Source organism: Diceros bicornis, chromosome 4 (assembly GCF_020826845.1).
Source record: "Diceros bicornis minor isolate mBicDic1 chromosome 4, mDicBic1.mat.cur, whole genome shotgun sequence".
NCBI classification, from domain to species: Eukaryota; Metazoa; Chordata; class Mammalia; order Perissodactyla; family Rhinocerotidae; genus Diceros; species Diceros bicornis.
The window spans coordinates 58,105,932-58,120,776 of NC_080743.1; the positions used below are offsets into that span (position 1 = coordinate 58,105,932).

The 14,845-nt window shown below is 55.7% G+C and overlaps 2 protein-coding genes across 7 annotated transcripts; both read right to left on the bottom strand.

Moving 5' to 3' along the window:
• Nucleotides 1-291: 291 nt before the first annotated feature.
• CRTC2 (CREB regulated transcription coactivator 2) lies at nucleotides 292-10,312 on the bottom strand. 2 transcript variants are annotated; one of them, XM_058539222.1, is made up of 14 exons: nucleotides 9,644-10,312; nucleotides 6,772-6,873; nucleotides 6,578-6,694; nucleotides 5,945-6,006; nucleotides 5,227-5,295; nucleotides 4,952-5,055; nucleotides 4,822-4,851; nucleotides 4,590-4,654; nucleotides 4,439-4,488; nucleotides 4,068-4,312; nucleotides 3,301-3,707; nucleotides 1,737-2,006; nucleotides 1,057-1,252; nucleotides 292-914 (listed from the first exon to the last, which is right to left on the bottom strand). In XM_058539222.1, exons 1-14 carry the CDS (start codon nucleotides 9,794-9,796, stop codon nucleotides 694-696), a joined length of 2,091 nt encoding a protein of 696 aa, XP_058395205.1. In that variant the 5' UTR covers nucleotides 9,797-10,312; the 3' UTR covers nucleotides 292-693. The 2 variants fall into 2 exon arrangements, with proteins under 2 accessions (XP_058395205.1, XP_058395204.1); XM_058539221.1 differs by lacking the exons at nucleotides 4,822-4,851; nucleotides 6,578-6,694; nucleotides 6,772-6,873; nucleotides 9,644-10,312 and having other exon boundaries at nucleotides 5,945-6,494.
• Nucleotides 10,313-10,382: 70 nt separating this feature from the next.
• On the bottom strand, nucleotides 10,383-14,521 carry SLC39A1 (solute carrier family 39 member 1). Of its 5 annotated transcripts, none has more exons than XM_058539227.1 (5): nucleotides 14,447-14,521; nucleotides 13,979-14,121; nucleotides 13,505-13,723; nucleotides 13,202-13,332; nucleotides 10,383-11,990 (listed from the first exon to the last, which is right to left on the bottom strand). In XM_058539227.1, the coding sequence occupies exons 3-5, from the start codon at nucleotides 13,689-13,691 to the stop codon at nucleotides 11,334-11,336; spliced, it is 975 nt and encodes a 324-aa protein (XP_058395210.1). In that variant the 5' UTR covers nucleotides 13,692-13,723; nucleotides 13,979-14,121; nucleotides 14,447-14,521; the 3' UTR covers nucleotides 10,383-11,333. The 5 variants fall into 5 exon arrangements, with proteins under 5 accessions (XP_058395210.1, XP_058395209.1, XP_058395213.1 ...); XM_058539226.1 differs by having other exon boundaries at nucleotides 13,979-14,184; nucleotides 14,447-14,466; XM_058539230.1 differs by lacking the exon at nucleotides 13,979-14,121 and having other exon boundaries at nucleotides 14,447-14,499.
• Between the last annotated feature and the right edge of the window lie 324 nt (nucleotides 14,522-14,845).

A 14,845-nucleotide genomic window follows, 5' to 3' on the forward strand; every position in this document is an offset into this window, starting at 1 on the left:
TTGCCTGGCCAGTCAGAGTCCCTGTCCCCTAATGCTGCTGCAAGGCCCTGGGCAGATGGGCACATAAGGGCACATGTGCTGCCATGGGAACCTACATCCAGCCTAGACTCCCACGTCCACTGCTAGGTACAAAGTCAGGCTGGGGGGCTGCTCACTGGTGCTGAGAAGATGCAGAAAGCATAAGAGATGAAAGGGCCTGTGTCCCCAAGAACTCCCTAGATCCCCAGCCACATCCTAAACAGTAGCCAACCACACCAAGGGTTTGATATGATTTTTTTATTAACATATAATATATTTAATAAAAAATAATATCCACTCTGGCTCTCTCCTCCATTGCAAGGGGAAGAGTAGTGAGGAGGGGCTGGCACTGCCCACCCCTAGGCATCCGGACAAGCCCTACCTCTGGGGCTCCCCTCTACCCCCTGCTTTCCAACAGGCTCTGACCTCCAGACAGACGGTTCAAAGTTACAAGTGCTTTAGGCCCTCCCTTGAACTCCCCCACGCCCACCCCTCGTGCAGACTTCAGGGGCCACCCGGACAAACCCCTTGCTTTTTCTCATTCTTAGGATCCCTTGTTCATGTTAGAAAGAGGATCTGGGGGCAGAGAGTGGAGTCTCTACTGGCCAGGGGGAAGGGAGGAAAGGGACAGTGACGGGGGACAGGGCCAAGAAAAGGGATGGTGATGAGGTCCCCTCACTGGAGCCGGTCACTGCGGAAGGAATCCTCCACAGCCGGATCTGGCAGCAGGGCACAGGGGTCACTCAGCATGTTGAGCCCTTCCAGGCCAAGTGGCTCCATGCGCAGCTCCTCCTCCAGCCCCAGCCCCAGCTCCAACCCAGCTGCTGACACCTCAAAGCCAGGCACTCCGGCCAGGGCCGCTGCAATCTCCTTAGAGAAACCTGGGGAGGAGTCTCCTGCATGGGCAGAAGAGAGGGGTGAGGAGCCCATGCCCTGTAACCTCTTCCAAGACTCCTCAATCCCCCACTGCGCCAGCAGTCGTCTCACTCCCTCCTTCCATCCCCCGCCAACCCTCCTACCTCCCACCACACCTCTCACCTGTGAGGATGATGTTAGGCCCTGAGCCATGGCGGGAACAGTGGGTCAAGTTCTGGTGGTTGAGGGCATGGGGGACATGGGGGTCCTGGGTGCCACTCACTGGCCCCTCACCCCCTAAAAATCCAGGCCCTTCGGAAAAGCCAGGAGGATCCAGCCCCAGGCTAGTTGATGGGTTCTCCATGCTGAAGTGCTCCAGCTATGGACACACAGACAGACCTTAAGGAAGTGGACTTCAGAACAGGGTGTTCCTGCCTGCCCCTGCCTAGCCCTGCTAACACATCCCCCTTTGCCCAGTAAGCTCCCCCTCCACCCCAGGAACAAAAGCAGAGACAGATGGAGATGGCAGAAAGCAGAGCAACAGATGCAAGTACAGGGCCCGATGTAGGTGTGGGCACCGTACCTGCTGGGACAGAGCACTTGCGTGCCAGGAAGAGAACGGGTCAAAGCACTAGTCATCAAAAAGCAAACTGTGTGGAGATAGCTGGATGAGAGGGGCAGGAGTGGGGGTCAAATGCAGGAAGAGAAGAGCCCCACATTGGCAGTGCTGGGTTACCTGGGGTGAAGGAGGATCTCCCCCACCTAGATCTCCCAATTCAGAGTGCACTAGTGATACCGCTGAGGCCTCTTTGACCCACCACTAGCCCCTCCCCTGCTTCTGAGCTACGGAGCTGGGTACTCACATTCCCCAGGCTGAAGTCACTCATCGGCCGGTGGTAAGACTGTTGCCCGTGCCCACTGGAGCTGGGTGGGTACAGTGTCCCATAGTGCGGCTGCCGGCCTGGGGGCTGCCCACCTGAGGGCTGCACTGAGCAGGCCTGAGAGGGCAGCCCTGGCTGCTGTAGAGGCTTTGGGGTGGGAGGCTGGGTGGGCAGAACCAAACTTGGGGGGCTGTATGGATATGGAGGCAGCCGCTGGTCAGTGGGCAGTTTACTGGTGTCCAGGGGGACGCCCTAAAGAGAAGCAAGGAAAAAAAGAGAAGCTGACCCCTCAGTGTGCCCCTCAGGAGGAACTCTTAGGGCTTCCCACCTCTTAAGCCGCAACCATCCTCAACACAAACCTGACAATGTTCCACTGGGCATCCCTGGGGTTGGGTACAATTACTCAACAATGACTGAGTGAGGCTAACACAAGGATAACTTTGAATCCACTCCAGAAGTAAACTATTCCTAAATCTGGGTATTTTAACCATTATTAGTAAGCAAGTACTTGTGACACACTTCACAAGTGACTGAGGCACAACAGTGAAATTGAGAACAGCTGTTCTAAAGCCTTGACGAGGCCAGAGGGAGTGGGAGAAGAAGGCAGGCAACAGGAGGAAAAGAGGGAGGACAGTTAGGCTCAATCCAAGATCCAAGAGAGCAGAGCCTTTGCTGGCCTGGCCTTAGTCTTTCCTACAGAAAAGGGGCTGTCGTAAAGATGGAACACAGAGCATACATTCCAGGGAAGGGGGGGTTGGGACAGCAGGGCAGAGGAGAGGGAAAGAAAGGCATTCAGGTGAGAGGACAGGGAAGCAGAAAGAAGAGAAGGATGGGGAGGGAGGGAAGGGACACGAATCTGAGCACTAAGGAAAAAGCCCTATACTAAGAGTTTGAGTTCTGGTCCCAATTCTTCCTAAGGTGCTGTGCACACTTGGAGAAGTCACCTTCCCTCTGGGCAGTCTCCTCATCTGTGCAATGAAGGGACTGGGCTCCATGATCTGCCAGTCTCTGACTCTGTGAAATCCATGACAGAAGGAGGGGAGATGGGACAGGGGATGGGACAGGATGGAGACCTGAGAAAAAAGACAGACAAGAGAAGGAGGAGAGGAACAAACAAGAAAACAAGAGAGGAAAGGGAGAGGATAAGCTACCATTTGTCAAGCATGCACCTGGGCTGGGCATGGTGCTAAGTACTCCACGTGTGTGCTTTCCTTCGATCCTTACAATACCATCCTTGTTTTACAGATGAGGATGCTGAGGCTCACAGAAGTTAAGTAACTGTCCAGGAGATGGCTAGTAAGAGATGGAGCCAGAATGTGAACCAGAAAGCTTAACCCCAGGGTTTGCACTCTTAAGCCAAGAGGAGACAAGATGGAGAAGAGATGGGCCAGGTAGAGGACAGAGGAATGGAAGGGGATGGATGAGACAAGGAGCACGGAAGTAAGGAGAAGAGGTATTTGAGGAAAGGAGGATGGGAGAGAGAGAACTTGGCAGGAGAAGAGAAGGGGAAGAGAGACACACATGTAGGGAAGGCAGCCACGCATACCTGAGTGATGGAAGACAAGGTGGGTGACATTGTTGGCGAAAACTGTTTGGGCAGCTGCTGTTGGGACCTTCTGGCGTCGGCTGGGCCCGCCGGCAAACTCAGGGGGCTGAGGGGCACACGGCGGTGGCGGGGGGAGGCCCCAGGGGTAGAAGCTGGGTAAGGGGGGGCACCCAGCACAGGAGATGAAGCAGAGGAGGAGGAAGAGGTGGAGGAGAGGGCCGGGGCACTGAGTGAGGGGTGACCTAGGGAGGTGGTGGGCAGTGCGTGACGGGCCAAGGAGGAGGCGGGCAGTGAGGGGTGACTGTGGGAGCCCTGGAGCTGGGGCTGAGGACTGCTCAGGGAAGCCTGGAGGTTGGGATTGCTTAGGGAAGACTGCAAGGATGGATGGCTGAGAGGTGAGTGAAGTCCTGCAGGCACAGACAAAAAACGAGAGATGCCAACATTACTGATGGGAATGGGACCCCTTTCTGCCCAGAATGGGTAGCAGTGACCAGACTATGGAAATGGCAACACAATGTCCTCCCTACTCTGTCCCTGACAGTGAAGTTGGCATTGTCCACTTGGGGGCTGTTCTGCATCTTTTTTCTAGGAAAAGCCACACCTACCAGTTCTCACTGGCAGAAAACGGCAGTGAGAGAATCCTGGGGTGGACAGGTGCAGCGCTGCTGTGGGCAGTCACAGGAGGATCCCAGGTGCTCCACCCTCCACCCCTTCGTCCCTCTAGCCAGGCAACACCCCATAAACACATGGCCAGGACAGCCACTCACCTGGCGCATCATAGCCTGGGCCCAGGCCCAGGCCCCCGCTGATGCCCAGGTGGGTCATGGTGTGAGTCAAATTGGAGGTACTGTTGCCCCCACTCAGGCTGGGGTAGGCTGTCTCCTCTGGGTCCAGGGGAGTGGGCAGCGGTGGGGGAAAGTGCAGGTTGGTGAGGTCAGGTAGGGAGCCTCCCGTGTTCATGGCAGGTGGGAGGACAGGCACATTGGCAGGCTGGTCAGGAGATGGAAAGATGCTGGGGGAAGGAGAGGAAAAGATGTGAGTTGGGGGGCAGTGGTCATGGAAAAGCAAAGGTCAGCTGCCCACGTTTCCCTTTACTCCCCTCCCCCACCCCCTCAGCCAACCTCACAGAGGTACTTACTTAATTCCAGGGACTTCACAGGACCGAGGTCGGGAGGAGGATGAGGACAACTGAGGAGAGAAGGAAGAATGTGGACAATGAGGACAGCGCTCTGTGGAAGATCCTCAAAGACCTGCCCCATGGAAAGAAGATGGTAGTGCGCCACGCCTACCTTCTTGGCATCCCACGGCTTCAGCAAATGCTTGTCATCTAGCAAGTTCTCCTCAATAGCAGGGACTTGAAAGAGAAAGACCGGTGATGAGAGGGTTAGACAAGGAGCCAGTAAGGCAGGACAGGAAGCAGAGGCAGGCAGGAGGGTGATGGGCTCCCTGGTCCTATGCAAAGGCCCCAGCACCAGCCCATTCTTTGGCATTCAGTACCCACAAGTGGTGAGGAACACATACCTTTGGAGTCCATTTCGCCATCCAGAAAACCTGGAAAGGATGCAGTGGAGTTGGCTGCAGTGCCCATCTGCCTACCTGCTTCAAACAAAAGCTTCACAGCTACTCCCCACCTTGGGACATGGCCACTTACCTCCACGGCGGCTGGGAAGGACGCTGGGAGGTGCAGGGCTTGGATAAGTGTCCTGAGGGCTGGGGTTCATCACACTTGTGTGAAGGGCAGAGTCAGAGCTTGTCCTGGGCGGGGAACAGAGATAGGCTGGTACCAGAGACAGTCTTCCTGGTCCCCATGCCCTGCTCAGCAGGAGAAAACACTAGCTGGGCTGGAACAGGGCAGGCGTGAGGGAGTAGGGCTCCAGAAACTACACATAAGAGGAGATGTGGCCTAAAGAAAGCAAGGGCCATCACCTGTTAAGTGCAGATGGTAGTCGAAACAATTGCCCCTTCTCTGCAGTGAAATTGCCCCAGGGCATTGTCCTGTGATAGAAAAACAAGGTCAGAAGGAGGAAGGCTTAGCAATGGACAAGAAGGCAGGCACAGGGGTTGGAAAATGTGGGGCAGCCAAGGTGGAGGTGGAAAGGGCTGGGCACCCAGGATCATGCCTCTTTCTTTCTGGTTCTTCTGATATCTGTGACCCATGAACCCTCTCCCCCTATCAATCTAGGAGATCTGGAAATTCTCAACTTCTATCTGTCAGGACAAGCTGAATGGGAATCTTGGAGCCCAGCAACTCTGCTAGTACGAGTATTAGGGATGAGATGGACAGGGGAAGGGTTTGGAAATCGGAGTGCCAGAACACTATGTTTGGCTCCCACTCTTGAGAGGAGGCAGCAATTTTCCCCTGCCACCCAGCCGTTCTCCCCTCCCCCTTATACACACACCCCAGCTAGCCACAGTTACCATTGGTCCTGCCCTGGCTGGACTGGGAGGCTTGGCTACCCGTGTCAACATGGCCAAGATTGGACTCTGACCCACCTACTCCACCTGCCCCCACCCCTCCCAGCCCTGCCATTATGGAAGGAGGTACTGCTGAAAGCCTAGCCTAGCAAGCCCAGCCCCAACCCAAGCTCCCTCCAGAGACATGTCAGAGAGTGGGCAGGAGATCCTGCCTGCCCTGGACACTGACCTCCGCCAGCTGGACTCCGGGGGAGGAGATAAGTAGGCAGGACTGTACGGAGAGCTGTCAATGTGAACAGCACCAGTCAAGGAAAAAACTGAGGAGGGGATGGATGGGACAGAGACCAGATGAGAGAAGAATAATGGAGGCAGCAGATGAATTGTTTTAAGAAACAAATACCTTTCTCCTCCTCTACAAGGAGCAACCATAGGGTCAAAGAATGGAAGAGAAAAAAGGAATCAGGCCTAGTGGAGCTGAAAAAATATAGCAGAATATCTGGGCAAGGCTTAGGGGAGACAGGTCTGTGGAGGTCTCTGAAATTGAAAGCTAAGAACAGAAATGTGAGGAGGGGACAAAACCCCCTTTAGCAGGAGACATATCAAGGAGCCCTGCCTATGGCAGCAAAGAGTTAGCTGAAGTAAGGCAGTCAGAGCCAGCCAGAGATGGAGTGGACAGCCTCAGGAGCACAGGAGCCAGTGCTGACACACAGACAAAATGGTCACTTTGCAGGGAGGCTGGGTGAAGGAGAGCTTCTGGAGGAGGATGGGACTGGACAATACTTAAAATCTCTTTCTACCATGAGTTCCTGAGGAACCCCGTCCCACCACCCTCCAGACTACCCAAACCCTCTGTGAAGGATATATGGCGGGGGTAGCGGCGGAGTGGGGACACCATTCTTCGAGGATCTCGCTGCACCCGTTCCACCAGCCCGTGGTGCCGAGTGCTCCGAGATGAATCCAAAGGTGAGTGGAGGGGGCTCTGTCAAAAGAGACAGGTGAGTCCACAGAATAAGCTGCCTGAGAGCCTGCACTCCCCACTGGCTGGTGTCCACTCACCTGGAACTCAGCCAGGCCACAGCCAATCTGATTAACATTGGGCAGAGAACCACCATAATGGGAGCTTCTTGTGTATGCCAGTCGCAGTTTTTGGGCCTGTAACTGAGAAACGGAGGACAAATGGGAATGTTCCAGAGGGTCCTGAGCACTGTTCTGTTCCTGTGGCCACCACTACCACCCCTGCCTCCAGGATATGCTACTATTGCTGCCGCTTTTAAGAGATCTGCCCAAAGAAAAAACAGTGCTGGGCGAAAGGTCCACTGAGACCTGGCGCTGTCTGCCCTAGCTCTTCTGCAGGCTCCCCTCATCAATGACATCACTAATGCCTGGCATCTCCCTGCCAGGCAGGGCCTGACACTCTGCTCAGTGCCTGTCCCAGTTGGCATCAGTCTAAACAGAGTCCCTGAGGGGCTGCCAGGAGCCCCCAGGCTAGTCACGTGTGTTAGATCCTGGGGAAGGGTGCCTAATAGGCTCCTCTGCTTTCCCTTCCAGATGCGTCCAGGACTAATTGGAAGATGGCAGGAAGGCCACAGGTGGATGCCAGAGAGCCATTACTGCCAACCTCTTTCCTTCCCACTCTGGAGGGCACAGGCTTCCAGGCTCCGCCACTTGCCCAGCCCCAGAAGGCTACACAGAGCCTGTACTTTCTGAACTAGAACATTTAAGGAATGATGGTTCTCCTAGCTGCAAAAAGTGTCAAAACCAGGAAGCGTTCTTCTACCTAGTTCTAAAGCCCTTGAACTGGCAGGGGAGCCTGGAGAATGGGGGTGGGAGAGGGAGCAATGGCCCACTCCAGCCTGGGCCAGAGCCATCTCCCTGGCTTCATCCCCACTCTGAGGAGATATGTCTGGCACTGGAGTGCGACAGCATGAGCCTCAGCCTGGCATGGTTTTAGTCTGTTTATACATCTCACATCCCTCTGTGAGAGGTGAGCACCTACTTCTGATGCTCAGCCACTGCCACTAGCCAAATAAACAGTCCCAAGGCAGCTGATGAGGGGGAAATTCTAAGAGCTTCTGGAGGTCACACTGTTGTGCACAGGCCAACATCAGAATTGACTTTCTGTTCCAAGAGGTCGGCCCAGTGAGTTTAGTGGGCACTATGCTGACCCTTGGGCCACTTCAAGACTGCTATTAATATGCATGATAACCCCAGCCTCTCAGCAGTATAGGCCCCCATGGCTATATCTGGCTGGAATGACCCTTCCAGCTGGCCAGATAAAGAGCTGAGCCCCAGGTCTCTTATCTCTAGCTTTGGACTCTTGGGTCTCCAGGCTCTGGCCATGTATGCCCACTAGATTTTTATATGCAGCAGAGAAGTTACCCAGCAGGGGCAAGGTGGGTGGAGAGGGTCTTTTGACAGACTAAGGCACTACAGAGATAGAATCCCCAGCTGTGAATTTCTCACAGCCTTTCCTTGCATATACAAGCCCTAAGATCCCACCCAGCCTCTGCTGGAGTCAAATCTAGAGGGCAGGGCCTCAAGCTGTCAGCTGGAGATCAGCCTTTCACCCACCTTCTTGCCTCTGCTCCCACCATGATCAAAAGGTCCTAAAGGGGAGCAGTCAACAGTAACATCATGATCCTCATGGCGGTTAGAGGGGGCTATGCACACGCACACATGATTTGCTTCCCCATCTAACTCTCTCTGTTCTGACTCCCACAAACTAGGACACATGGTCTCTAGAGACTTAAAGGGGGAAAAAAACACAAAAAAGACTAACAGAGCCAAGGGAGACACACACAAAAATACAACCAGAGTCACAGTCATAGACAGATGCAATCACAGGCAATCAGACTAGCAGAAAGAGCTTTGAAACGTGGTATTTATGTTCCCCATCTCCCCTTAAATTCCTTCTAGTTCCCTTCCCTGAGGGATCACTGCAATATCCTCACCTGCTCTTTTGAGAATAATGTATCCCTAAATTAGGACTGCATACCAGCTGGGCAAACTCCCACCCCTTGCTCCCTCTGACATCCAGCCCCGGGAAGCAAGAAACCAAGGTCAGAGGGACTTCAGAGGCAACTCTGCCATGATGCTTTCTTTCTGGAACTTCCTAGGAATGAATATTCCCTACACATAGAAGATTCTCCAAGGCACCCCATAACTGACCCATAAAGCAGCCATCTCCTTAGAAAGCTCAGCAAACCATCGGATTCACCTTAACCTATAGCCAACCGGTTACCCGCCTTCGAGATTCAAAGCCCTACTTCTCCTCCAAGGCGGCCAGGGCAAAACATCAAGCACCAGTCTGTGAGCAATGGACCTCACCTTCATTCACGTCAGGAAACCACAAGAAGTATTTGAAAAAGGAAGCAAAGGGACGGGACGCAGGAGGGGACTTCCTGCCCCACTATACTCAGCGCTGCTGCTCAAACCACTCAAGGGGCCCTTTCCCGGAGGTACTGAAGTGCCGAGAGTGGCACAACAGCGCAGGGGGACCAGGTTGGAGGAGATTACCAACTCTGACGAGCCAGACTAGGGCAAGGAGACTAACCCCCCAACTCAACATCGCGGATGCTTCAGTAAAGTCCCCGAGAGGACTCAATCAGAGATGCACAGGGACCACCCACCTCCAGCTTCTGCCAGGCTTCAGAGGCCGATCTCCTCTCTCTGCCCTCTCCCGCCTCACTTACTCGGCCCCAACTCGTTCCCAAACCCCCAACCTCTCTGGTGTTTCGGCCTCACCCCCCTCAAAATCCGTCTTCCTACCCCTCGGCCCTCAACCCGCGCCTCCCAGACGGCGGCGCCCGCTGCCCCTGCCGCGTTCCGCCTCCTTCGCGGTGGCTCCCGCCCCCGCCCCGCCTCTCGGCTCCCCGCTCCGTAACTTCTCTGCTCTGCTCCGCTCCCGCTCCCCGGCGCGGTCCCTCACCCGAGTGGAGCCGATGTCCATCATCACCTCCTCGAAGGCCGCCGTCTCCTCGGCCTGACGCTGCTTCTGCAGCGCGATCTTCTCACTAAACTTGCGCGGATTGGAAGCTGAGGCCGTGGTCGAGCCGGGCCCGTTCGCCCCCGACGTCGCCATCTTCCTCCCCCGTCCCTCCCCGCCACCCTCCCAGCACAAGCCACGGCCTCCGCCGCGGGCTCCGGGCCGGCTCTTCCAGCCGTAGCCGCCGCCGCCGCCTCAGCGAGCACCGCGAACCCGGCCCCAGCCTAGCCCTGACCTGTTGCGCGCGAGGACCGCCGGGAATTGTAGTTTGTTTACGTGACTCCTTCACACCCCCAGTCACGCAGTACAGAGAGGAAACGGACACCATTTCCCGGCAGCCCTGATGACTCCGGGAACTGGGAACTTTGCTCCTCCCCCTCGGCTCCTCCCTGCGCAGGGCAAGCTGGGAAAAGTAGTTCTAAATTGGCCCCGAATCTGCGAACGCGAAGGGGCGAGCGATTTAGGAGACGGGAAAGGAAAAGGGGAGGAAAGGGAAGGGGTGGAGACAGGGAGGGAAGAAGGAAGAGACAAAAGAGGAAAAATTTGGTCATGTTCAGGGAAGGGGAATAGAGGAGCCTGAATGAAAAGATTCGAGACCCGGGAATTTAAGCCAGCTGTAAACATCTGGGACTCATGTGCCCACCCCTTTCCCAAGACAAACGAATCAGATACTGTACAGATGTACAGAAACATCTTTTATTTGGGTACCATGTCCCCAAACAGGTCAGTTAGTAAAATAGATTCTAGAGAATATGGCCCTATGCACAGCCCTCCCTCCCCAAAAATAACCCCCGGGGGTGAGCCTTCCCCTTCCCCCTTGGGCTCCTCTGGTATAAAAAAGTTTTGGCAGCTCAGTGTTTATCATCTGGGCCTGGGGCACCATGCCCATGTTCAGTATTCCTAGGGTGTGGCAGTGGTAGGGAGCCGTAGCTCTGCCAACCCTTCCCCTACCCCAACCCAGCAAACATTTCTGCCCCACCCCAGGATCTGGGACCAAAATAAAGAGCAAGCAGGCCCCCTCTACTGAGGTGCTGGGTAGGGCTCAGTGCCATCACTGTGCTTTGAGAAAGACGAAGGGGATTTATTTGGCACTTTAAAAACAGAGGAGTAAGCAGGACTGGAGAAGCCATAGAAGGTACCAAAACTGGCAGGAAGAAGCCATTTGGCACTAGTCCCCTGGGAGAAAGGAAGAGGGAGATAGACATGAGAGTAGGAGCTAAGAAAAGTAGGAGGGGTCCACTCCAAGTGACAGAGGGCTAAAATGGGCTAGAACCAAGAGGACTGCTGACTCTAGGCCTGTGCCCTCTCTATACCTCTGTCCCACAGTAGCCAGCTGCCCACCTCCAGCCTCCCCACTGTCAGTTTGTCCCTATGTGTAGTGTCTTCCTAATACTAATGTCCCTTGATCATGTCTCTAGTGACTTGACCATCCCTTGTCCCTTGGGCCTTGTCCCTTGGGCCCACTCCCCTCTCATTGGTCAGATAGTTCTAAGGCTCCATCCTTACCTCCCAGAGAACTCTGTGGGCCTCAATCCCCCCCTTCCCCACTCCTTCCTTTTGCCCACACACTGGGGGAGGGGAGGAAGGCCCAGGGCACCTGATACCCAACCTCCCCTGCCCCTCTTGGAGCCCCCTAGACTTGGATGAAGAGCAGGCCAGTGAGCAGGGCAAAGCCTGCTAGGAGCAGAATGACCTTGAGGATCCTCTGCTCAGAAGTGGCCAGTTCCTGGGGCAGGATTTCCAGGAAGGTTATATAGAGAAAGGTGCCAGCCGCCATGCCCTCCAGCACAGACTGAGCCAGCTGGTGCAGTGGCCCAGCTGACTCTGCCAGAGCTGCACCCAGCCCAATGCCCAGGGGAGTCATGCATGAGAAGAGGATCCCACAGCCAGCCACCACCTGTGCTCGCAGGTGGCTCTGCAGCAGCCGCAAGGACAAGCTGACTGCCAGGATACCCTTGTGGAGCAGCAAAGCCAGGCACAGCTCCATGGCCCGAGCCCGGTCTCGTTGCAGCCCCACCGCCAGCCCCTCGAACACCGAGTGCAGGGCCAGGGAGAAGACCAGTACACAGGCACGCAGGGCTGAGGGGGCTGCGGGGGCTCCGCCTGTCTGTGGGACCCCTGATCCATCATGCCAGTGCTGCGGCCCACCATTCGCTGTTCCGAGCAGAGCCCTCGTCTCCTCTCGAGGTGGTGGCCCCGACTGCTCCTTGTAAGCCAGCGTGATCTGCTCCATCACCAGGACAAGGAAGAAGCCCATGGCCAGGATGAACTCTTGCAGGGGGAACTGGAGCTGTGGGCAGAGAGGGCAGCAAGGAGTTCAGGAGACAGGCCAAGAGTGGGGAGGAGGAGTCAGATGCAGAATCTAGTGGAGTCCCAGTTACACAGACTTGGGGTCCCACACAGACACAGGGCCACTCTTGGCCACACAGAGATAGAGTCACTTGGTGACAGAAACACAGAATAATACACAATCACACAGATTATGGTGTCACTCAGTGTTACTTATAGACCAAGGTTTCTCAGCTTTGGCACTATCAACATTTGAGGCTGGATAATTCTTTGTTGTAGAGGGCTGTCCTGTGCACTGTAAGATGTTTAGCAGCATCCCTAGCCTCTACCCATTAGCTGCCAGTAGCAAGCACAACATCCTCTCTCCCCAAGTTGTGACAACCAGAAATGTCTCCAGACATTACCAAATGTTTCCTGCGAAGGTGTGTGTATGTGTAGGGGTGCAAAACCACCCCCAGTTGAGAGTCACTGATGTAGATGTACACAAAGTGTCACATGTAGGCATACAAACAAAGGGTCACACATTGGCCCATCTTCCCAAATGCTCACACATAGAGCCACATACTGTCCCAGAGACATTCAGGCTTACACATGGTCACATGGAGACACAGGTCACTCAGTCACAGACACACAGAGTGTTACATCTAGTGTTACTTCCTCAGTCTTAGGGAAATAGAAGAAGAGCCCAGCACACCTACCTCACGCCACCACCCAACTGTCTCAGTTTTTCCTATGAGATAGTCCTATGCCTTGGACTTGATCTTCCCCACATCCTACTTCCTTGGGCTATCATCTTTTTGGTCAGCAACACCAGGTCCCTAGGAATTGCCTACTACCCTTCCCAGGCCTCTAGGGACCTCTATCTCCAACCCTTTGGGGAAGTGGTGAGAGGGTGAAGATGATTCTTGGAGCGCTGTTAACTTCCTGGAAGCTCGAACTGAGAAACCCACAGAGTAGGTCACACACCTGGTAATAAGTTTCCTCATGCTGTCTCAAAAGGTACATCATAGGGGTCAAAAAGGGACTGGGGGGAACCCACAGAAAGAATTATGCCCTCTTAACTAAAAATCATGATTCATAGGATCACATGCCAAGAGCCTTCCACACAATCACGGAGTGACACAGGAACAGATGCATACAAACCACTTCCCTAGAGGTATGTGATTGAACATACCCACATACACAGGACACATGCAGCTGGCCAGTGCTCACCGTCACGTGCAGGGCCGCCAGGGCCTTATCTATAGCAGCCAGATAGTCAGGCAGCAGGTCCAGGAGACAGGTAGCCAGAAAGACACCGCCTGCGAAGCAGCTTACTAGGCTCAGGGCTTTTTGGCGGGAGGCTAGGCAGGAGTGGAGCACAGAGGGGAATGAGCAAATGAACCCCCTCGAGGATCCACTATCCCAACCCAAGCAATGGTCACTCTTGCCTTCCCATCCTTAGGTCACCTTCCTAAGCCCCAGAGCCTTCCCGACCCCAAGCATCCATGGCAGCAGGGAAAAGGAGAGGCTCACCCGAGGCTTCAGCGTTAGCTCCGGGCCGGCGCAGCACACAGATGGGCACCAGACTGCAGACGAGAGTGAGCAGCAGCAGCAGCACCAAGGCCCCCAACTTCACCTCCAGTCCCATGGGCACTGGGGGCTCTGAGGCTACTGCCTCGGGGCGCCACACCAGGAGCTCTGGCTCTCCCCAGGGCCCCATGGTGGCTGTGGTAGCTCCAGTGACTCTCAGACCTAGGAAGACAGAGTTGGGGGGTGGAGAATGGTCACTAAGGAAAGATGGGGCCAAGGAAAGGGGAAGGCTGGTCAGCAGAATGCAGCTCCCTCACCCCAGCCACTGTCTGAACTTCCCCAACCCAGTGTGACTCATCCACTCCTATACTGGAAACATTCCCTTTTTCCCTCAGACTTTACCCTTTCCAAGTGACTTATTCAGAGACCCAGCAAGGGGGAAACTGAAGCATGAGGACTGTGTGGCTATCTTATTACCCTTTCACCTGGAGCTCCCAGAGGACTGGAGAGCAGGGTTCCTCTAAGGAAAGCAAAGGCCAGGCCCCACTCCAGGAAGGAATGGATGAAGCGCAGGGACTTCGGGGCTGTGGAGGGATGTCACGGGTAGCTTCGTGGACCACCTGAACAGGGCGAGTTTGGGTGCAGGATCATTCTCCCGCTCCCGTTTCCCCAGCGCCATCCCCCTGAAAACAGAGAGCGACTGCTCAGGCCACAGGCTGGGACGTCGGGGCAGATGGGTAAAGAGGGGCCCTAGGGGTCTGGGGTCCCGGGACAGGGTGACACAACAACTGAGGGCGGTGTCTGGAAGTCCGGGCTCCGGGAGGCGGGTCCGAGGCCGCCAGCGTCCCGGGAGGCAGAAGAATGTGAGAGCCGGATCTCCGGCTCCGACGCCCCGGGAAGGCGGGCGGCCGATCCGGATCCCGCTCCCGGGGAGCCCGCACTCACCTCCCGAGGGTCTCACTACAAGGCATCCGCTCGGTTCCGGCCGCGAGTCGGGAATTCCCGCCCCCTCCCCATCGCTCCCCCTCCCCCCGCGGCCGCCGCGTGCCCGCCTCCGCTGCCAATGACAGCGCCCGGCGGGCGGGCCCGGCTGGGAGTGACGGGAGCTAGGAGCAATCAGAGACGGGCAGTGGGAGACGGGCGGAGGCGGAGCCCGGGGTGAGTCGGAGAGAACAGAGGAAGGGGCGAGAGAGGGAAGCTCGGGGCTGTGGGCCTGGGCGGCTGTGTGGAGGTCGGGTGGGCCGGAGGTGGCCGGTCGACAAAAGCCTTGATCGTTTGGAGGTTTTAAAAGAGGAAGCTGGAAACCCCGCGGGCAAGTCTGGTGCCCCATACCCACCCCCGCAT